Raw genomic sequence first — 23,508 nt, 5'->3', positions numbered from 1 at the left:
GTAACGGACGTTCACCAATACACATATCTCTGAGAGATCCATATCGATTACACACTTTTTAGATAATGGACTATACAAATAATCCCAACGATTCATGTGACTATATATAATATATTTTGATAATCGATTGCACACTATAAATATATGTGATGACTATATATATACAAAATTATAAAAAATTTTCGAGATATTGTAAATGTATATATATATTTCATTATCACATACATTTCAAAACATGAACTTTACACATAAACATGAGATTAGTCAAACACTAAAGTTTCAAGATAAATGTGATCAAAAAATCTATCATATAATTAAAGATATATTAAATGTTATTTATTTATATTAAATGTTATTAAATGTAATTAATTAATATATTAAACTAATTTATAAAATAAGAAGCTTTACAAAAAAAAAATAAGAAAATAAGTCTTTAACAATTATCGAATTTTGTCTAATATTCGAAGGGTTGTTTTTTGAAATTGAGTTTAATAATTCGAAGGGTTGTTTTTCTAAATACACTTCGAGAATCAAGAAGAAAGTTTGATTAAATAGCACAAAAGAAATGTATTAATTTTCAATAAGATTTACGATTCAATAATAATTTCCTCCCCCGTAAGAGACTTCAGTTCTGCTTCATTTTCTTATTATTATACAAACCGTTAAAGACAAATTCAATTACAACGGATTACAAGTAAAAAGTAACGCATTACGAGTTATCGTATTGCAAATTACGTGACACAAGAAGATTATTACGATCTCGGGGAGAAAACGAAATGTCTGAATGTGACAATTTGGCCAATTTCACCGCCATCTTCCATCCGAACAGTTTCACGAGTCAGACTCGGTGGGTAATCATCGGACTTGAGTCACAGTTAAATTAATGATGCGATAATATCGATTACAATACCGTCTCCGGTACCCACCGCGCGATGCACCAAGAATCCCCAAGAAGACGCCGCGGAATCGTCCATCCGCTTGCACCCTCGCCGCATCTTCACGCCTATTTGCCTCTTCTTCCGACTTCCACGGTCACGTGGCGAGCATCTGTGCGTCTCTGTCTCACGTCGGTGCCTCGAACGACTTCTGATTGGTCGAGGGGGAAATTCGCCGTCTAGGGTGGCATCACCATCCCCGTCGCATCCGACGGAAGTGCCTCGCTCTGTCTCACTCTCGCCGAAGGATCCGGTGGGTGTAGCTCTCGGACACGCCCGATCCACGATGGGCGTAGTCAGAGCCAGCTGCAACGATTCCGTCTAGTGGGGAAGCTTTTTCGGTGGACACGCGGTCATCCGCAACGTCACTTTGCGACGCGACGCCGAGCCGCCTGCTCGTGTCGTCGGCCTTGTTACAGATCGTGATATAATCGTGGGATCGATCGACAGACGGTTATCGATCATTGAGTGCGGATGATCTATGAATCGGTCAGCGATCGCTCCGATGACATTCATGTGATAATTTACGAAACTGTAGCGTCGTGTTGAAAATGCACGCAGATGCATCATCTGCGATAAATGTCATTAATAATCGATCGGTTTAAGAGATGATCGGATGAAGACTTTATTGTCACTAGAGTTCATTTGCATCAGTGTTTGTTTTAAGAATCATTCCGGTATGTCTTCATTGTTCAACCGCCATTGATCTTTCGAACGGTTTGATCTATGACTCGTTCGAATCAGTGCCGATAGAGAGATTATTATCGATTACAAGTGGATATTCGGTTAGTGTTGCTATCAAAAAGACATAATCTCATCAGTATGTGTTAGAGATCTACAGTGATCGCAGGATATGGCAGCTATGCATTACAACGCGCAGATGGTCTCGGAAGATTTGCATCAGCATCCACGACACCTCTACAATCTTCAACAGAGACTTCAGGATTCTGGATCTTCGCCTAGATCGGAGGATGCCAGATCGCCGCTGAACAGTCGAGTGAGATCGCTCGAGGAAATGCGTTTCGTGGACGCTAGATCACCGGACGTGTCAGAAGATAGAGTAATCAGGTACCACGACGACGCTGGAAAGCGTTTCTCCAAGGACCACGTGAGTCCTGCTTTCTTTCAGGACTCGGAGAACCCTTCTAGAAAATGTTTCAGCGACGAAATAGCGACAAATCGTTGCCGTGAGTCGGAAACCTCCCCCGGAAGAACGTCCTCGCCGCAAAATTACATTCTCAGCTCGTCCAATCAGCACAGCAGCTCCATCGGCAAGACATCCTTCTGCATCGACGCGCTGCTCGGTCGTGCTACGAAGCAGAATGAAATAGAACAGTCATCGGCCGATCGACAGAAAGCGTTCTCCAGAAGTCACGGAGTCCAATCCGATAATCTGAATCTTAGTAGCATTCAGGAACGGGAATCCCCCAGCGCCATAAGATGCCCTGGAGACCAAAGGACAACCTTGGGAAATCCCTTGAATCCTTTCGTTCAGCATCATGAGTCCGAGTCGCCCAGTCTGGAGGCTCGGGATAGACATTCCGCCAGTCGCGAGACCGTTCTTGGTCTTCATACCGGCGAATCCGGTGTATCTATCCAAAGAGGCCAGTTCAGGCCCGAAACGGGGACCAGCAACTACCGGAACGACCGACTGGAGAACGTCGAGGACGACACGTCTGTCGACGTGGATCCGACGCGGACCGGAAGCGCTAGCCCCGGAAGCAACGCGAGCCGCAGTGCCGCTTCCAGTCCTCCTATATCTCCCGGCTCGGAGGATCCGTCCAGTAACGGCATCCTGGGCCATCAGAGCCTCGCGTCTGGGCCTTATGGCGTAAGCGCGGCGATGGTCAGGCAGAATCAGGGCCTCCTACTGCATCCCGCGGGACCACTTATCCATCCAGGAGGATTGTACTATCATCCAGCCGGCGGCAGCGCTTTCCACTCGATACACAAGGAGGGTCAGCCAGTCGGTCATCCCCAATCCGGAGGGCCTCATCCTCAGCAGCATCACATTCATCCACTTCAGCTCGAGTGGTTCGCTCGAACCGGCATGTTGTACCCCAGATTACCTGCGGATTTAGCCGGTGAGTGAATTGGCACGATTAATCTGATTAATTAACGAGGATTGGGATATCTTAATCTTGGTTATGCATCGATATTGACGCTTTTAATAATTATGGTATGAAAAGAAGAGAGGCATTTCGCGAAAGTAAAAAAAATTGTTATTAGATTGAAATTTCGTATATATTGATTTAAAAAGAAAATCTCATCACATTTAAACAGAAAAAGTGATGTTTGAAATATATTTAATAAGAACTTTAAGATAACATTGATAAAATATTAATTTAATGTTAAAAAAGATATTAATTTAATGTTAAAAAAAATTAAATTATTATTATAAGAATAATTTTAAATTTGTGTGCGTTTGTGTGTGAGTATAATAATATATATAAAATAACTTTGTAATCTCATCTTTACGTTTATCTGGATTTTTTAAATGAGATAATGATATTTTTTGGTAAAGTAATAATAAGTATTAAAAGATATGTTTAAAATTATTGAATATGAACCATAAATCTGACTAAATACGACATGCCGGAATTCGAATTGCATCATTCCTATGCATAAATCATTCCGATCGAGTTGCGCTTATCAACCAAAGGCGAAATGCTGATGCGTGTAATTAATTGAATAATATCATTACGATCGCCAAAGAACGACAAACAATTAATTGTGCGATATCTGTCGTAAAGATCGCAATAATTATCATCACTATAAAAAACAAAGCAAGTTTGATTCTGCTATTTTATGATAAGATATCATTTATATGAGCCTTTGAGTGAAATAGTACATATAAAATGCGAAAATAGGGAAAACACATAAATCAATAATGCATTGCAAATGTTTGATATATGGTTAATTACAAAGATATTACAGAAATTTTAAATTTCCTTTGCGAAAGAAAAATAATAAAATTAAAAAATTTAATTTTGTATACTTATAATATTTCTGTAAATTTCTTTACAATATATTATGTTTCAACATAAAGAAAAAGATACATTAATTAATTATAATTAAAGTAATTTTCATCATTTTTATTTGATTGTGAGATGCGACACGTGTTTGATACATATCATATATTAATTACGAAAACGCGAGATACGCATTTAATATTCAAAACTGGGAATTTCCAAATCAAAGAAGGCCGCGTGATTTTTATCATAATCGAAAATAGGATCACAAAGATTGTAAACACTATACCGGATGCCTTTGTAAAATACGCGACTCGACCTTCGCGTTAAAATCATTAATCTTTTTTTAATGCCCGATAAATTAATGATTTGATAATAATTTGCGAGGAAATTGAGAATACGGCCGATAAAAATCGCTACAGTCGATAATAATCATAAATCCCTCTTTTCTAAGTCGGCAGTGACGCGATGCCAATCCCAGAAAAATATATGTCGATTACGATTTTATCACTGATCGTAGATCAGTAACAAACAGTGAGCATGATAGCGCAAGAAAAAAGATAGAAGAGAGATAGCGTCAAAAAATCGATTAAAAGAAATATTCATAATCGAGAGCGAAAAGCCACGAATCTCTTAATAAGAATTTAAAGCGACTCTTAATTATCGATTTTCTTGATCTGTCGGGGAATTAAATAATGTCTGCGAATGTAAACAGATAATGAATTTATTCCTTTCAGGAAATATCCAGTAGGATTTACTAAAAAATTTAATTTGTAAAATTTAATTTCCGATTCGATTAGTAACAAAATATCAAATGACATTGATTAATGACTTCGCAATCTCTTAAATCTTCGTTAAAAAAAAGATATATTGAAATTTATCGAGGGAAAATGCGTATTGCGCAAAATCGAAATCCTTTACATGGGTGAGTGGATCGCGTCGGATGATATCGTCGATCGACGGTAACTCATGCGTGGGAGGTCGTGTTATGTTAGCTCTCGACGGCTATTACCAGCTATTAACTCGAAAGTGAGAGGCAACATCGAAAGACAGATTGCCGTTCCGATGAGCAGATAGTACATGTTTACGTGTCTAATGTACCGTTCCACTAAACCATATTGGCCGACTACTCAAATTTTATGATCCCGATAATATGATGATATTCGCATGCTCGTGATTTTGAATATGGCTTCTCCAATTTAAAAGAAATATATATATATATACATGTGTGTGTATGTATGTATGCATGTAAAACGTAAAATATTATAAGGATTTAATATCATAAAATGAGATATCAATTGTTTCAAATCAGGCATTTATCTATATTTAATCTCGCATGAATAAGATGTTCAAAATTTTTGTTTTCTTTTGTTTTGATTAAAAGGATAATCTTATACTATATTTAACACATAATTCAAAAATATATTTACACAATACAACAGAATCTCTTTAATCAAGTATAAAAAGTTTTTAATAAAAAATGTGAATTTTCTTTATATTAATTATTTCGGACTACATTTTATCTAATAAAACAACTTTACAATTTTTTAATTAATTTTTCAATGACTGAACAAAAAGAGAAGAGATCTAAAGATGCATCTCTTTATCTCTTGCCTATAAAAGAAGAAAAACTGCATCGCTGCCAACTAATTCGCAAACCTTGCCACGAATCACAGAGCTGTCTGAAAAATACAAAGAAGGGAAAGACGAAGAAAGGGGCACTAAGCGTCGGCGGAGGAAGTTGAAAAGCAAAGGGTTTAGAAATGAGAGAGGGTGGAGGGAAGGGGAGGGGGTGCAACAAGAGACTTGGTTATCACGGTAAATTTCGCGCTCGGAAAAAAGAGCCGTGGCCGCGTTGTCAGGCCAATCAGTCGAGGGCTTTTATCGAACAAATTGGTCAGTGAACGTATGGCGATGGCGGCGGCGGCGGCAGAACGGTGGGGGGGGGGGACGGGGGAGAGACGAAGGGAAGCAAAAATGAGAGGCGGAAGGACGGCGGGGATGCCGCGGACACAAGTGGCGGGTGCGCGGGGTATTTCCTGTCAGATGATCCTGATTGGTAGTTGCCGAGCAATCCAGCGTCGACCAAAAAGGATGAAAAAAAAAATCGAGCGGTGGCGTAAAACAAGCGCAAAAAAAAGAAAAACGAGAAAAAAAAGAGAGAGACAGAGCGCACATGCGCGTGGCAACGAAATAAAACGCGCTTCGAATACATCGACCTCCCCCTCCTCCTCCCCCCGTCCCTCGCGTCCCCCCGCATGGGGGCCATCGTCCGTGGGATACACGGCTCGACTTGTTAAAAATTGCCGGCGGCCGCGCGCGCCACCCCCGCGCGACGTTTCGTAAATAATGAGGGGTTAGGGGGGGAGGCAGCGGACCGGGGGACGGAGGTGGGCAAGCGGGGGTGGGATGCCGGCCTTTATTTGCGGAATATTTGTCGCGCGTTATGCCCGCGCGCGGCGACGCAACGACAACATCATGTTTCATCTATCCCGAGCCGCGCGTAACGGCGTATCGAAATTTAACTAGCGCGCTATAAACGTGGTGTGTGCACGTGTCGGGGCCCGCGTATTGCACGATGTACCCCGTGCCCGAGCGGTACCGCCACCCACCCAAACCCCGCATCGACGTCCGGTCGCCAGATAGTTATCCATATCGCGTTACGAACGGACGGCCCGCGTCGCGGCCGCACTAATTAGCGCGATTCTGCGGCCATCGATTGCCGTTGTCAAATGGAAATGACCATTGAGACAGCGAAACATCATCATTACTATAACAATTATATTACTAAAATTATACCAGGAATGTGTATACGAACGTATGCAAATCTTGAATGAATGAATCATTTCATTTTAAATTAAACAATTTCTTAATAAAAATTTTAATATAATATAAATTAATATAATATAAAATTTTAATATAATATAAATTGAATATTACATCTGAGAAATTTTAATTGGATATTACAGAAAAATTCTATTGATTCAAAAATCATTTCGATCGAAGAAAAGAAGGGGGAGGAAACGAAGGGAACGAGGAAGAAAAATATTCGAAAAATATAAAATATATGCCTTGATAAAAATTAAATATCAAAGGATCTCAGATACCTTTTATGCATTCCACGTAAGATGAGGATATTTCTATTAATGCTTATAGAAACGAATTTTTTTTTCAGAACAGTGACTTAAGATTATTAAAATTTTATTATTGTTTACTAGAATTTTTATAATTATTTTATTATGATTAACAAGAGATATCTAAATTATGATTAACAAGAGATATTTAAAAGTTCAAAAACGCAGTTGTAATTTTTCTTAAATATAAATAGAATAAAATTAAAGGTAACTTTTCTTTTTAATTCAGTTCTATATTTTTTAATCGGCACGTATATACGTCAATCAGCGACGATTGACATCAGTCGATAGTTGGCTTTTGGATTAACGTGTGAAACGATCATCGATTTTCCGACGGTGACAGTCACATGGACAGGCCGACGATGATTAATTGTTCGCGCGAGTTGAAATGCAATTGTAATAATTACTGTCCCCGCCGAGCATATACCGGGAAGGAATAAATTATTCATCGCAAATTTATGGCCTTTTTACGTGATATGAGCGCGCATTGAGAAAATCCTTAAGCGTTTTAATAATATTAATTGCAGGTATCGATATCAACGGTAAATACATAAATAATAGCGGAGGGCGCGATAAATCTCGCCCTTCGATAAAACTGGTAGCGTGGTGATTTTTATTTTCAGCGTTGTACTTTACATATTTTACGACAATAATTTAATGACGGCGAATGTTTGATTTGCCGATTATGAAAATGTAAAATTTTCGCGCTGACGTTTTATTTTATGCGTCTGGGCGCTTCTTATCTCGCAATGTTACCTGTCATTATAATTTTCAATGACAAGTTATGGAATTTAAAATATAAATGTTAAATGTAATAAAAATATAGGAACGCGTGCGTATATTACTAGTTCATGTGATTCGATTCTATCTTTTTCTTTCTCTGTCGAAAATGTCGATAGAGCGATAATATTTGCTTATATATAAACATACTTTCTTTTCTTTTTGCAAAATCTCTTTTTCGCTTAAATGTAAATCGAGTTACGAATTCCTTTCTAATGGCCGATGGTCTGTGAAGATATTTTTTCAAGTTAATGGGGAAGCTCTTAGAGTAGAGGGTGCAAACGAAATTAAAGACGGTATTTGCCGTCGAAGGGTGTCGAAGAAAAAACAGCATTGCCATTTCTTTTTGACGTCGCAATGAGACGTCACAAAGTGAAATTAAATATCCTATAAAAATGAATGTCATATAATTCGGCAAACTCTATTATGCTAATTATGTGTGCGCTCTTTTATACTTATCGTGATAAATTTTACGTATTTGCAGAAAATTATTCGCGAAAAATCGAAAACAAGCAAATTGTTCTACTTCCACGAGATGATTAAATTAATGATATAAGATAAAATAAAAGTAGGAGGGGCGACAAAAATTAGAATTTGGCATCCACTAATTTTATTAGTACATATTTGTTCTTATAGGGGATGAATTATTAGATGTATCATCTTTTTTATACATATACAAGATATATTACTATGAAATTGTGTGCAATAAATTGAAATATAGTCTTAATATGACGTTAAATAATTGTTATGTTGATATTTTTTTTATAGTAAAATGTGTAAAGAATTTTGATTGTTAATTATGTAGACCCCTGATGTTTTTAAAGAAAAAAATAAATAAGTAAATCTCGATCATTTATCTATCCAACCGCTTTGCGTTTTCAATCAGCCGAATATGCATATTCAAATCTATACAAAATATATCAGTATTATTAATTCGATATTCGTGGAACTAGAACGTACGCCGGCGATGTATAATAATTTTCACGAGATCGACGATGTTCGGTCGAGGAAAACGAAGATTCCCCTCGAGGAACCGCAATTAAGGAGGATTCGTTTCTTCATGGACATTTCGATCGGCAATTCGGCTTAAATCGACTTGACGAACCGTGAGGGTAGCGGCGTGACGATACGACCGGAATCTCGTTTTTTTCCCTTTCTTTTCTTTTCTCTTTTTTTCGACCCGGTCCCGCCGTCCATACGAACGGGGAGAAACAATGACGAGGAGATGGCGGCAGAAACTCTACCAACAAAAGGGGAATGATACTCGGGAGACAGAGAGAGAACGAGAAAGAGAGAGAGAGAGGGGGAGTTGGCGGATGATTTAATTAGTTAATTGTGCGTCATTCATCCGTCTATTCATCCCCTTCGCAGCCTCCCACGCCCCGGCACGCCGCTGCCACCGTTCTGTCACCATATCGTTCCCATGGCAACTCCGCGGACTTATAGTCCGTTTAAACGGCCAATTTCGCGTTTCCGACGGAGATGCGCGGAGAAAACCACCCGCTTTGCACACTTTGCCCTTTATAATACAATATTATGCGTATAATATTGTATACATATACACATAATATAACAATTGCAAAATGTATCATACATATAATAATTAAGAATTAAATATATTATATATTATAGGAATGATATAATAAAAATATAACGCGAGACGTACGTAATTCGTATAACAAAAAGAAAAGTAATAAAAAAATAATATTGGAGCAACTATTAATTAAATTGCGCAAAACATCGGAAAGAAGTTGTGTCGGCTCTTATCGTGTCGTTACTGTCGCCCTTTGTATTTTACTCTAACATATGGCGCACCGATTGCGGGGGATTAATTCTATTTGTTCGGGATTTACAGCATTCCTATTAATTCGACCGCAGCGCTTATGGTGTTTCAGATAGCTAAGCTTGCGCGGCTGATTGTACGAGATATCGTCGCGATATCTACTTCCACAGGGAGATTTAATCGGGTATTCATTTAAAATTACGCGATAAGAAATTTGTATGAGAGATAAGGGAAAGAAAGAGGGTGTGCGAAATATACAAAACTCGGGGGATAATAAATTAATTTATCATTACATAATTATTTTTAAAATAATATTAAAATTTCGTAATGAAAATATTCGGATAAAAAATAATTTTACATATATAATTTAATAAATAATTTCAAGAAGCAGTCTAAGATATAATATAAATTTTAATTACTGAAATAGTTATAAAAAATTTGTATATCTCACTAGTTACTATTATATAGATATTTTATAAATATCTATTAATTATTTTATACAATACTATTATTTTTTGTATAAATTATATCTCGACACGTTAATGTAAAAAATATTTGCTGATCAATATTTCATTCGCATGATCAATAGAAATCAGTAAAAATTACTTCTTTCTAATAAATATATTTATAAAAAGTTTCATATTTTATACGCATGGACATATGAAAATAATTATATCGCATTATCTAGTAATACAACAATTACATATGCCATGTAATAGGAAGAAATAATTGGTATGTCTGAAAAATAACGAAGTAGATTAACACAACAGAAACTAATGACAATAATTATTTCTTCATTCATGTAACATCGGGCTCATCGTAATGGTAGTAGTTTAAGCGAAGGCGACGAGTCGGCGTCGGGCGAATCAGCGTCGTTAGCGAGCGGCTTCTCGTTCGACCTCGGGTCGCAACGACGACCTGATGTCGATGTTGTTTCCGGATCCGGAATTAAAGCTCAGCGAGAGAGTGGCAGGGAGCATGGACGACGAGCGCGGATAGAGAGTCGGAGGCGGAGGAGAGAATTGGGGAAAACCGATGCACTCTCGCTCGCACGCACGTATAGAGTAACGTACATACGCGCGATTGTATATACACTCTGGAAACCGGCGGCGGCGGCATCAGGTCCGCCTATAAGCGTATAGGTGGTAATGGCGTTTCTGAATTAGCTGCCAGCTAGTTTGGCCGTCCGCAAGCAAACAGATCTTGGTTACCCGATGTGTAACATCCCGCGCGCTCGCTCAAACGCGCCATCCCGTGTCTATATACGGTCTTGTTGATAATACTATTCGCGTAGCTACGCGCGTGCGTGTGCGTATGTATCGTACGTCTGTGTACACGTGCGTCGGATACCTGCCGGATACGTGACGCGTACGGTCGAGTACTCCTTTTCGGCCGCAAAACACCTTTGACTCTTTGCGACAGGCGACTCTTGACCAGGCGACCGGTTTAATTTTCGATGCAGCGGACGAAGTTCGTTTTTCAACCTCGTCCGAATTAAAAGTACTTTAAAAAATATTAATTGTCATGAAAATTCAGGGGGTGGCTTTCCAGAGCTACGATTAAATGATAATCAAAGTATAATATTGTCGCTTCTAAGAATGACCAATTCGCCTTCTTCGTCACCTCGGTACAATTGGCTAAGTGTTAAAGCAGGGTTTGCTGACACTCCACCCCGGAAACTCTACGGGGGGGCCTGCATCTATTCGGCGACGATGCGAGAAGATGGCGAATCGGGCGAGCCGGTAGGAATGCGCGCGGCAAGAATAAGAAGTAACATCGCGGATGTTTATGGCGTGATTTGTGGCGAGTTCGGGATTAAATTCAGCCATTTCGGGTAAGGAAAATAGCCTGATAAAACTTGCCCAACTTTTCTACCCTTTCTTCTTTCTCTTTCTCTCTTTCTTCATCTATCCATCGCAGTCTCTCTCTCTTCCTCTTGCGCTCGTCCGGCTCCGTCCCCGTCTACGACCATCCCCGGTACGTCGGGGGTGGCTGTCGGACGGCGAGAGGGTGGCGGATAGCGACTCGCCTAGATTCGTTTAGCTCGGATCTGAGGGGTAGGTAATTCGGGGGGCGGAACACGGCGAAGGGGGCCCCGGGGACTGCGGGCGGAGCTTGCCGGCGACGCACACACGCGCACGACACCCTCGCACATACACACAGACGAGCATAGGATTGTGCTCTTTCATATACATACACGTACACACACATGCATGCACGCACACGTGTCTGGACGGACAGGTTATAACACAGCCACGGAAGCAAAAGCTGAGAGAACGCACCACCAACGAAGTCGTTACCAACCCCTTCGCTCGCTCGCCATTTCCCTCCCTCTTTCACCCTGTTTCTCTTTCTCTCTCTCTCTCTCTCTCTCTCTCTCTCTGCCTCTTCCTCTCTCTCTTTCTCTCTTCCGCGCTCTATTCATCCCCGTCTTCCTCCCCTCTATCCCCCTCGAGACGACGAGCGCGCACGGTACAAGCCGGAGGGTACAGCGGCACGGTTAGAGGTATACACGCCGATTTAGGACGCTAATTCCAATTTGCAATTCGCTATTGGGTAATTGCTGCCCATTAGAGGGAGGCCATTTTCGGCTGCTACGTAGACCAGCGTAGAACCGCGTCCACGACAGCTATGTGTTTTATGTGGGAGCGGAGTGAGAGCGCAGATCGATGCACCTTCGAGCGAAAGACGAATCGCCAATTATTTTCGATTAAAAATAGGATCTTGAATTAAAATAGCGCTTCTAATTCAATGACGAAAGAAACGAACACGTAATCTCTTCTAGTTGCAAATTTTTTCCAATCTTTTACTTTACCTTTAATTCTTCACTTTATCTTTGATAACGATAAATGAAATCCTACCGGAAGCTTAAAGTAATCAATCAAAGTAGAGAATATCTTTAGAATAAAATATATGATATAAATATTTTTATGATATGATAATTTATGATAATATATGAATTTTTGCATATCATATATAATATATAAAACAGAGAGAGAAAGAGAGAAATGTATATATACGTCGTGTTACTTTTCCATGGTGATATGAAGCATTTGGGTCATCCGTTTGAGTAACGTGCCACCCTTCGGGCGAACCAACGCACAAAAAGGACTAAAAAACGAAGGTGAAGTTCCTGCGGGAGCTCGGATCGAGTAATCAGTTTTAATTAAGCGTACCTTTCGCTCGAGAGTTAACGAGGGTAGTTACTCGTTAGTCCGAGATATCGTGCGATTCGTCGATTCTAAAAAAAAAGAGAGGAGTAACGAGCATGAGATCGGATCTCGGCTCGACGGGAAAAGGAGCTATATATTCGAATGATTAATTCTGTAAGTATTACATAACAATCACTGATGCTGAGGAATAAATGTCTTATACTCGATATCTCGAATTGTTACATTTGTACAAATTAATGCGCGTTATTACAAGGAGATTATCGGATGAAATAAAATTAAAGAAATAGTAGATGATATCTTTGATTACTTCATAAGAATACAATTAATTTTTTTATTATTGTTAATTAAAATTATATAAAAATCTCAAAGATGTGCTGATTCATCTTTTTCCATTATCTGTATCCGTTAACGACGCGAAGCAAAATATTGCGATACCTACCGCATCGTCGCCCTTCATTGTGGCACAAGGGTATTCATGCGACCGGTGAAGTGTAATTTTTCCGGGGGTTATAAGCTACAGGGGGGGATAGAGCGAGAAAGAGTAGTCGCTTTAAGTACAGATAATAGGTGGTGTTTACCGCCACGATGATCGGCACTATTTAAGGGTGGCCTGGCATGAAGCGGCCGATGGGACCCCAAATAAATTAAATTATCATGATAAAGGCCCCTTCTACCGTCCCACCCCCTCGATATAAGAGCGCGAATGGTGATTGTCCACTCGATAAAGTCGCCCTCCTCATGTTTACCGACATCTGTCACAGTTTGCGCATTTCCCGATCCCGATCGGACACGCAACGTGCCAAAATGATCAATTTTGGCGGGACACGCATGTCAATGAAATTAGGCCAATTCGAACGCAAATGTATCGCGCGAAGAATATATTGCGCGGGAATTAATTATGGAAATTAATTATAAAATGATATATATTTTTTATATCAAATTGATATACAACTGTCCTACACAATATATAATAATAGTGAGAAGGAAAAACGTTGGATGGAAAGAGAAACGGTTTTCATTAATGTACAATACGTATGTTGTTTTAGTATTTTTCTCCTAACATTTTTTTCCTACTATAATATAAATGCAGACACTTGTCATTTTTCTTCTCCATTATTTTTATCGACTTCGCGATTGCACCGGATTGCTTTTATTTATTGAAGCGGGGAGAGGGGAACTATTTGCAGTTAGTTAACGCTATAGTTAACGTGGCGTCCCTACGATGGAGGGGTACGTACCGTATGTTAGGTGCCAACCCCCTCGATTGCGCATGGCGAGCAAATTTCTTCGGTACGTTTCTGTAACGTACTTCGTTGATTAATACGATAGCTCAATGAATAATTATCGCGATGAGCCGGCCAATTTGACGACGAAGGGTGCGATAATTTATAGCGGCTATTTGTTATTTCTTAAACTTTTAAAGGATGATGGATGCGAGACTCTTAAATATGTCTAAACTTGACTGGTATCGTTTGTTTCGTCCCAAATAAATTCAAATTTTACAATCTCTGCAAAGTTAACAATTCATATTTAAAATTTCGATAATTAATAACGTTTTGAGGTTCTCTTTCAAAGAATAGTTGCTTTAGAATAATTGCTGATACATTAAAAAATAGTTATTAAATATAAAATGCAAAGTTTCAAAGACAGGGGATGACAAGTTCAGGCATTTTCGATGTGCAATGATTAATGAAAATTTTTTCATTTCAATCAGAATTAAATTCGAGCCATAATTGTGTTATCTAAAACGCGTAAAAGAATATTGAAAGAAATTTTTAGCCTATGAAAACTTAAAAAATGATCATTTAAATTGCTAGGAAACTTTTTTATCCCGATTTTATCATTTTAAGTGTAAAATTGAATTGTCAGAACTCTTAAAGAGCTATCCAAAATTTTTGAGAAAATACCAAATTCCAAATATATTTCAATGAAATTTGTTTCTTGAAATTGATTATGAGGAAAATATCTTTTAGAGTTGATTTTATCTCTTACTTATTTCTCTTAACTGTTTGATTCATATTGACTAAAAATAATCATAGATTAAAATTTAATAACTGATTGTAGAGTTAATATAATCTTGTGTGATATAAAAAGTTTTTGTAATCGAAAGATACTTTTATCTTAAATTATCTTGGATAAGACACAATAGAGATAAAACGATATGTTGCTGCGCGTCGAAATTTTTTGGACAATGCATAATACGGTGTGATATATGTCACGAGTATCTAATGGGCATCGCGTAGATGGTGTCCGCGAACGATGAAATTGAAAAAGGGATATAAAAATAAATCATGATGGGACGAGCGAGGAGCGCAATGGTGCAAATAATAATTGTCACAAATCAGCGGGGAGGGAAATCATCGGTCAGGCCATATGTGCCCAGCGGGGGAGAGGGGGCAGAGGGAGCGAAACTCCACTTCGTTCAACGATAAATAACCCAATAAATGTGCTACAGAGTCTAAATACTAACAACTATCAAATGTAGTTTCTCATGTCCCTCGCGCACGATCCTGGCTTGCATGAACAACTGTCAAAAATATTCGGTGAGCTTAGCATTTTTTTTTGTAACATCCATAGGGGTAACAAACGTTGAATGCAGCAACGTAATATTTCATGATCGCAAAATGAGTTTTAATTTGCATGAAACAGAAAAAAATTTCATAAAAAGTTATCTAAATCGTTCGAATTTTATTAAATTGATATTTTTAATTATATTACAACTTAAAAAAAATTTGCTTTAATATATTTTTATATACTTTATACACTCTTTTTCATATTTTTCAATTCTTACATCATTTTACTCAATGCTTACTCTTTTCTCGTAATACTTGTGCTGCGTGTGTTAAATTTGAGAACGTTGTGCAACAGCCCGATAATGCGACATATCGAGATATCGGAAACTGCCGTTTATTTGTGTATCAGGCGTAAAATCGCGCGGCCCTATATCAAAATATACGCTGGTCTCTCCTATTCGAGGGAGAGCGGGTACGTGCGTACCTGCTCGTACGCAGCTTAGTGAATCACGCGCGCGACCGGTAATCCGAATGCGCTCGACTAAACGCCGCCATGTGTACAAACACTGACAGCCGGTCACGCACTTGCTAGTTAAGTTACGAGGGTGCTTAAGCCATTGACGCAAGGCTCACCCCGCTGTTAATCGTGGAAACCCATCGTAAAGCTCGGCAACAACAAAAACACGTGACAAAAATAATGGCGTCTCTCGTATACGAAATTTTCGGCTTTCGCGTGAATTTGAAGTCTGGTATTATTTTTTAACGATTCCTGCGTTCTTGAATAATCCAATCTTATCTGCTCATTTTTAATTTACTAACATAAATTAAAAACTCTATTTAAGTAACTTGTTTTGCATTAAAAAGTAATTATAATAATTACAAAAAATTAATTAATGTATTATATAGCGATAAGATAGATTGTAATTGTGTAATATATTATTTGGTATCTTGTTAATAAGGAATAATATCATGTTTAGCTCTGGATGATAAATTGTTAACATTCCATGTATTCATCGTGTGACGCGATGTACAGTACACCTATATTCGCGTGTGGATTGATTGCAATATTATCATGTTTGTATGTATCTCGGCGATAATTTCATCAGACTCTGCGGCGTCCTACGCCCATGGTGCTATAAGTCGGCGATCCTCCCCTGACCAAGAGTCATTCACGGGGCTAATTGCAGGGGCGGCTTTCCGCCCTATCGTCTAACCCCAAATCATCCCCCGGTAATCCATAGGGATTTACACTCGCGATAATTGCATTAGCATTCGATGATTTTTATTGGATCGTCCGGCTCGCGATAATGAATCATTTTCGCTGTTCAAACTGTTTGCCGGACTAAAATCGTCAATTCAATTTGTGACTTTTGTCGAACAAATCAATTAAAAAAATTTTTTCCCTGCCAATTTTTATTATGCGAGAGTCAACATCACGTTCGTTAAAAAATTATAACCAATTATAATTGTATAATTATTTGCGATTGCGATATTGAGAGATAAGAGTATGATCTATTTCATACGTGTCTTAATTATGGAACATTTCAATTTATGGATCATTATCACAAATATTGTTACTCGAATTAATCGTAGCGTAATCTGCGTCATAATTGCAATTTTTTTTAATAGAATATTTTCTTTTTGTTACAGGCTGCGCGGCACAACATGCATTGCTGGGCAAGACCAGAAGGCCAAGGACAGCCTTCACGTCCCAGCAGCTTCTCGAATTGGAAAAGCAATTTCGACAGAATAAATATCTCAGCAGACCGAAGAGGTTCGAAGTCGCGACGTCGCTGATGCTCACGGAAACGCAGGTAAATCCAGATAATGATGTTAAATCGGCCATTACCTCTCTCGATATCCGAAATTCAATGACAGCCATGAGCCTGTGAATCACCTCTCTCTTTCGCGCGCGCGATAAGCATCGCGCGATTAACAATTTTTATTAGTCACGTAGTAGGGAGACGTAATGTAACGCGAATCGTGAATCATCTATAATTCCACGATAAAATACCTCTGTGTAATAAAAAGCCGTTCCCACTGCCGAAGGGAAAAACGCGGATAAACTTGAAATAATTTCTTCCTAACTTTCATCGTAACTTTGCGGTCGCTCATGACGTTATAACAGCTGTCAACAGAAACAGAAAATTATGCCTTTTTACGTGACACTCGTCTCGAAATTACGAGAGAGATATTTTTTGCATAATAACGTCCGATCGATACGGATGATGGCTCGCCGAGGAATCGTTAAGGAATCCAATCGGTTATTTTCCGAGTTGGAGCTGGAGCTGGAGTTAAGTTAGCTCGTCAAGAGTCGCTCGACGAGGAGTTGAGCGACGTCGGTCGGTAAATAGCGCGAAAATGGAAATTCGCGAGGTCACGCGAGCGCTCAGCACGACGGAAAAAGAGGAAGACCCTCTCTTCGAAAGAGAGAAAATCCCTCTCCGGAATAATCCGGTCCGCCCTTCCTCCGTCCGGGACCGGCTGGTGTGCACGCGCGCGAATCCTCTCTCGCATAGTTCAACAACTTAAACATAACTCCGAAGCTTACGAGCCCTGACGGATCGCTCGGCAAACAGACGTGAAAGTCTGAGTTATGGCGGGCTCAGTCGCTGATTTGTTTCGATATTTTACCGATTCTGCCTCGCCTCCATCTCGGCCTCCTTCCTCCTGCGTCCTCTTCCTTCCGTTCCTCCTCCCTCCCGCCTTCCGGTCCTATGTTACCCATTTCACGTCTGAGTTCCGCGTTTGCAGAAACGCGATTACCAGCGATTTACCGTCCAAGCGAGCTCGTCGCGACGTCCGACGAAGAATGCGTTTATTTGAAAAAGGCATATTGAAAGGTTGCATATTTTCCCTCTCTGTCTTTCTATATATATAAAAATCTTTGTCGTTATCAAAGTAAATAATTTTGTTGGTATTATATCGTAGTACAATATCATTATCTCAACGCGGAAAGTCATAAAATACACTATCTCTCTGAAAGAGGAAATGCTAATTTTTTGATGTATTATGCATTTCTCTGATATTTTCTTCAGACGATCGTTTTTTGCCTTTAGATTTTTAACGAAGTGACTCGATATTTGATTTACAACTTTATTTCGACAGCGATTTCCTGCTTGTTGGATTAATTAAAATCTGATATTCCTTAATATTCGCGATTAAAGTATCACAAAATTGCAGTCATAATCGTCGTAATAACACGCGAAATCTACGCAACACAATGATCGTTAGCGAGAAAAATATCTTGGCCAATTAGCGTGATTGCGATCGAAATGATATCGCGATGGGAGTCTTTCGATGTTCCATGATTCATTCGTCGCGTTCGGTTTCCCGTGTACAAAGTGTCGATTAATTTCGATTCGCGAGATAATTTACAGCGCGATCTATTTCTCCTCTCTCCCTTTCTATCGCTCGCTCGCTCACTCTTCATCGCTCGTCGATTTATCGACAACAAATATTTATTTTCGCACGTCGCTTTTTTTTCCCACCTTCGATCCATTTTTTTCGACCGACTCGCTCGCGCCTACAATTCGCGCCTTCTCGTTCCCCTATTACTCCCCCCTTTGCCCCCTCTGTATTCGACCCCGACGCTTGTTTACCTCGTGCTACGAATTATTTGTTAACGCGACACGAATGATTTACGTAAATTTCTGCATTCCTCTCTCTGTCCCTTTCTCGGCTCGCCTATCAAATTATCCAGCTGATCGAGAAGCGATGACATCCGCTGTGTTTCTCAATAAAATTCTAGGTTTTAAGAGAGATAAATATATTTTCATTATGAACGCTTTTAATCTTTGAATACTGGATTCTATATATCTTTTTTATTGGTATAAAAATCTACATTTTTTTTATAAATAAATTCTATACAGTACATATTTTCGAAATATTAATTCATATAGATTTATTTTCTAGAAAGTAGATTTAATTAAGAAAGATTATGGCATATTTGTTATCATCGCTGATGTATATTTTACGTAGTAACGATTAGAAATTTAGGATTAATTTCGCCAGCCGAAAGATCCTTCGCGTCGCGAGAATTCAGCGAAACGTTCACAGATTCTCCCATTCGTATTCGTACGAGAAAGCTGCGCTCCTACGCGAAGGGTAAAGATATAATACGGTCGATGTGCCTGGAGGGGATTGGCCCGGGCGCATGATATGTTGTCCGAAAGATTTACATCGTTTTCTTACGATTGGGGAGGAAAAATCGAGTCCCTGTATCTGTCTACCTGATTTACGGCGTCTCGCGGGGTGGTTCACGTAATGTTACCCGCGTTTATGGAGTACGCATTCGCCAAATTAAATCGGGCGTGGATCGAACGCGTCGAGATTGAGGCATTTGTGCCCGCGATAAATCGTCAGATAATTAGCACTTTTCAAACTCATATCGACTCGAAATCAAACTAGGAAATCTTTCAATTTATGTGAACGTATCTGCGAATGAATTTTTATCATTCAATATCAGGAGCGTGTTTGCATGTATGTGTGTAGAAAGTCCAAAGTACTTGGATTATTATCGTTTATTTTTCGATATTTACATATAGAATGATCAATAATCGCTTGTGTAGGTAACAAGGAAATTATTACTTTGTGATGGAATAGTTTGATGCATTGAAAAATTACGTTAGATAACATGAGTCACTTTCTCTAAGTGGAATTTATTATCACAGTATAATATCTCGAAGTAGATAAATTTGATAGTTTGTTATTTTCTTCGCTTTTAAATAAAAATGTTAAATATATTTTATTATATTTTATATGGAATATAAATTCAAGCGGAAATGCTATAATGCAAATCCGTTTGGAGAATCTTTCTGTTCACGCGAAGGTTATTTCATAATTATCTAAAATTAAATACGAGATAAATGATATTCAGTGCCAAAATATTTTATCAGAGCAGATATCGCGCTCGTTGTAGTTGTTAGTTCCGCGAAATCGCTTATCGCCACGTAATTTCTTTAATCTTTCTTTACGTCGCGAACACTTTGATTGATGCGTAATAAATAATTTTGATAAGTTCTTGCTCTTTCTCTCTCTCTCATTTTGCATCGATCAATAATTACACGGTACTTTCGTTGCAGGTGAAGATCTGGTTTCAAAATCGCCGAATGAAATGGAAGCGCAGCAAAAAGGCGCAACAGGAGGCTCGCACGAGCGGTAAAGTCGAAGAAACCGGAAGCGCGAGAAGTGCTGAACGAGATACCGGAAGTGACATTAGCGTCAATGCACCTGGAACACCGGAGGAATCCAGAGGAACGCTCCAGGAAAGTCAGAGAACCGGAACGGACCTTCAAGAACCTTTGTATCGGCCTTACGTGGTTTAAAGAACCGATAGAGGCACGTTTAATCTTTGGAAGACCAACATTTTTCAAAATAAACTTCAAGCATTTTTTTCGCTAGTTATTTATTTTATGTATATAATAATTTATATAAATGTTAAATTAAAAAATATTTTTCCTTGTTAATTATCGTGTTTAATTTATTATAATAAAAGAAAATAATAAAGAACCAAGGAAGATGAGAAGAAGAAATACTTCTTTTAAAAGATTAAAAAGGAAATTTATTGTTGGCCCTCCAACGATTAGAAAGATACGAATAACATCAAGCTGAATGTGCTTCTTGGAAAATTAATTTATTCAGAAAAGTGATTATTTCGGAGTTTCTAAAGGTTCGAATCTAAAGATTCTCTTAGGACTAAGTTTCGCTTATTAATTCGACCGTACAATTGTTCCTATATAGATACTTTCGTAGTAAAAAGCAAGAATGTTCCACTTCGTCATCTCGATTGCGATATAATTTTGATAATCGACTATAATAATAAACATCGCCGTGACTTGTAAAGGAAATTGAAACCAGCATAATTTCGATTTTTCGTCAGTGAAATGCAGTTTATATCAATTGTCACAAATAAACATGAGAATTACTTTTGCGTGCATCGATGATATCGAAATCACCTCGATTTTGATAAATTTTGATTTTCGCTTACTATATATCGATCATAATTTTTTACCAAAAAATAGTTGATATCTCTCGTGTATATATATCTCATCTCTATAATTTCTTGCATCAAAATTCTAATGTAAATAATTGCGAATGAGATAGTATCCGCATACACACGATCATTAACGATACCTCGCTTGTTAATCACGGTTATTAGGCACACGAGCATCATTGCTGATTCGAGAAGCTCAAAGCAACAAGATATTGATGGTATAATCGGATTAATCTTTTACAATCTGCCTGCATTTTGAGCAAGTAGCGGCTAAAAGATCCATACGTTGTGACCGTACGATCGAACGGTACACGCGTGACAGTGAAACTCTGCTTCGGAATCTATGAGAGCCTCGAGACGGATGCCATTTAATCTAAATCCGTCGTGTACATAAACGTTCTAGGGACTATTTATTCTGTGTTCGCTGGGCTTGTAAGATAGAGACGGCAGATAAACGCTGAAACCGCGACGTTGTTAATATAAACGATGTAAAGAGGAGATACACAGGATGGTAGGATCTCTACCCTGTCCAGGGTTATAAGTGTTATTCGAGTATTGTCCTGTATGAGTGCACGAGCGAGAAGCATGTATTTATAGCATACAATGTGAGTGTAAATATTATCCGCATAGATTCTAAGTTAGCGAATGCGATGCAGATACACGGTATGATTATCGCGAGAAGTTCCTAAATAAATTATGAAATCGAGTAAACTCTCGTTCTGCGTCCTTCCTTTTCGCCCTCGAAGTGTTCTCCCGATTTAGATTTAGATATGCTATCAGAGAAAGATCATCATTTTGTATATTTGCATGTTTATTATTTATCTGTGTCTCTTAAAGAGATACACATATGTTTGATGTAAAAATAATAATTAGTAGAATTATACATACATGTCATATCTGAAATTATCTTTTCGGATAAGAAGAAACAGCTATTTCTCTGGCGATTGCAATTTTGATTTCTAAATCAGATATATTCTATATTTTTAAACTGATAGAAATATTACAATTATCTGAAAATATTTATATGTCAATTTTTCAAACTAAAAATATTTGTTATTTAATTTAGCACACAATTTATTTGAATCAAAATATGTTTCAAAGTAGTTTACTTCAACTTTACTTTGTCTAAAGTGAATTTGCTTCTTTTCTGATTACAGTAATAATGTCAAATAAATAGAAAAAATCCGGAATCGCAATTCCCGGAATATCAAATTTTACTTTGCACCTGAAATGCCCGGATCCGCTTGTATTGAACCGCGTGTGCGAGGGAGCCGGGTCTCCTCACGTTATTTGCATGATGGCCGCTGATTGGTATATGGCTTGTAAATGAGAGGCTTCATCCCCCCGGCGGACGGCCCACCTGGCTGGTTGGTTGATGCCCGATGGAGAACCGAACATCGTCGTGTTTCGAAAGGCATTCGAAGGAGCCGCGTCGCGCTGCGCCGCGTCGCGTCATCAGTATTTATGACATGCTAATTCCCAGTTACGAATTCCGCGACATTCCGCGGGATCCGACGGCGGGGAGTCGCTCGTTCGGAAAACGTCAGCGACCGGAGAAGGAGGAGAAGCAGAGTCGTATTTGACGAACTGGCGGATCGATGTCACCGCTTCCCCGCGCTGCCATTTCCTTTTTCCGCCGAGTCCGAAATCACTTTCGCGAAAATCGCGAAGACACCGGGTGTATATCGATAAATTGGGAGTCGCAATCAACAAGAGATATAAGTGTGAAAAGTGTCGCGAACATAAATTGATATAACGCACGCCTAAAATATATATAGAGTTATCTCTGTGCAAAATAATCTGCATAAATATCTCTACAAGTAGCTCGAGCGGCAATTATTAATTAAATAAATGATAAATTAATTTCTTGAAAAGAGTAACCATGTGTAGCAAGACTCTTTTTCGTTTAAATATTTCACATAATTTTTACAGCATTTTTATTTCCACGAAGATTGAAAAAAAAATTATTCGAATTTCGAGAACGCTAAATGTTATTAATGGATACTCGAAAAATTTTCTCGCTCTATATATTTTTCCGCTGTAATTTCGCTGCCGCGCAGATTCTCGTCAATCTATTCGTTCTTATTACCGATTCGACTGCCAATTCTTTCCCCGCCTGCTGTCGTGTGCTGTTCCAATTTTTCGTCTTCATCTTTCGGTCGTGAAAAGTCCGTGGCGAGAGCAACTCGAGCGAGGATTTTACCGGCGTGATTATTTGCGAGG

At 38.8% G+C, this 23,508-nt stretch overlaps 1 protein-coding gene across 1 annotated transcript; it reads left to right on the top strand.

Moving 5' to 3' along the window:
* The first annotated feature begins 1,279 nt into the window (after window positions 1-1,279).
* On the top strand, window positions 1,280-22,129 carry Exex (motor neuron and pancreas homeobox extra-extra). The gene is made up of 3 exons (XM_083083972.1): window positions 1,280-3,019; window positions 16,941-17,104; window positions 20,375-22,129. The coding sequence occupies exons 1-3, from the start codon at window positions 1,789-1,791 to the stop codon at window positions 20,615-20,617; spliced, it is 1,638 nt and encodes a 545-aa protein (XP_082940098.1). The 5' UTR covers window positions 1,280-1,788; the 3' UTR covers window positions 20,618-22,129.
* The last annotated feature ends 1,379 nt before the right edge of the window (window positions 22,130-23,508 follow it).

This window comes from Camponotus vicinus, unplaced genomic scaffold, assembly GCF_025532165.1.
Source record: "Camponotus vicinus isolate PSW18456_S1 unplaced genomic scaffold, iyCamVici1.0 SCAF_12, whole genome shotgun sequence".
NCBI lineage: Eukaryota > Metazoa > Arthropoda > Insecta > Hymenoptera > Formicidae > Camponotus > Camponotus vicinus.
Note: the sequence above shows the minus strand (reverse complement) of the source record. Positions and strands in the feature narration are given on the sequence as shown.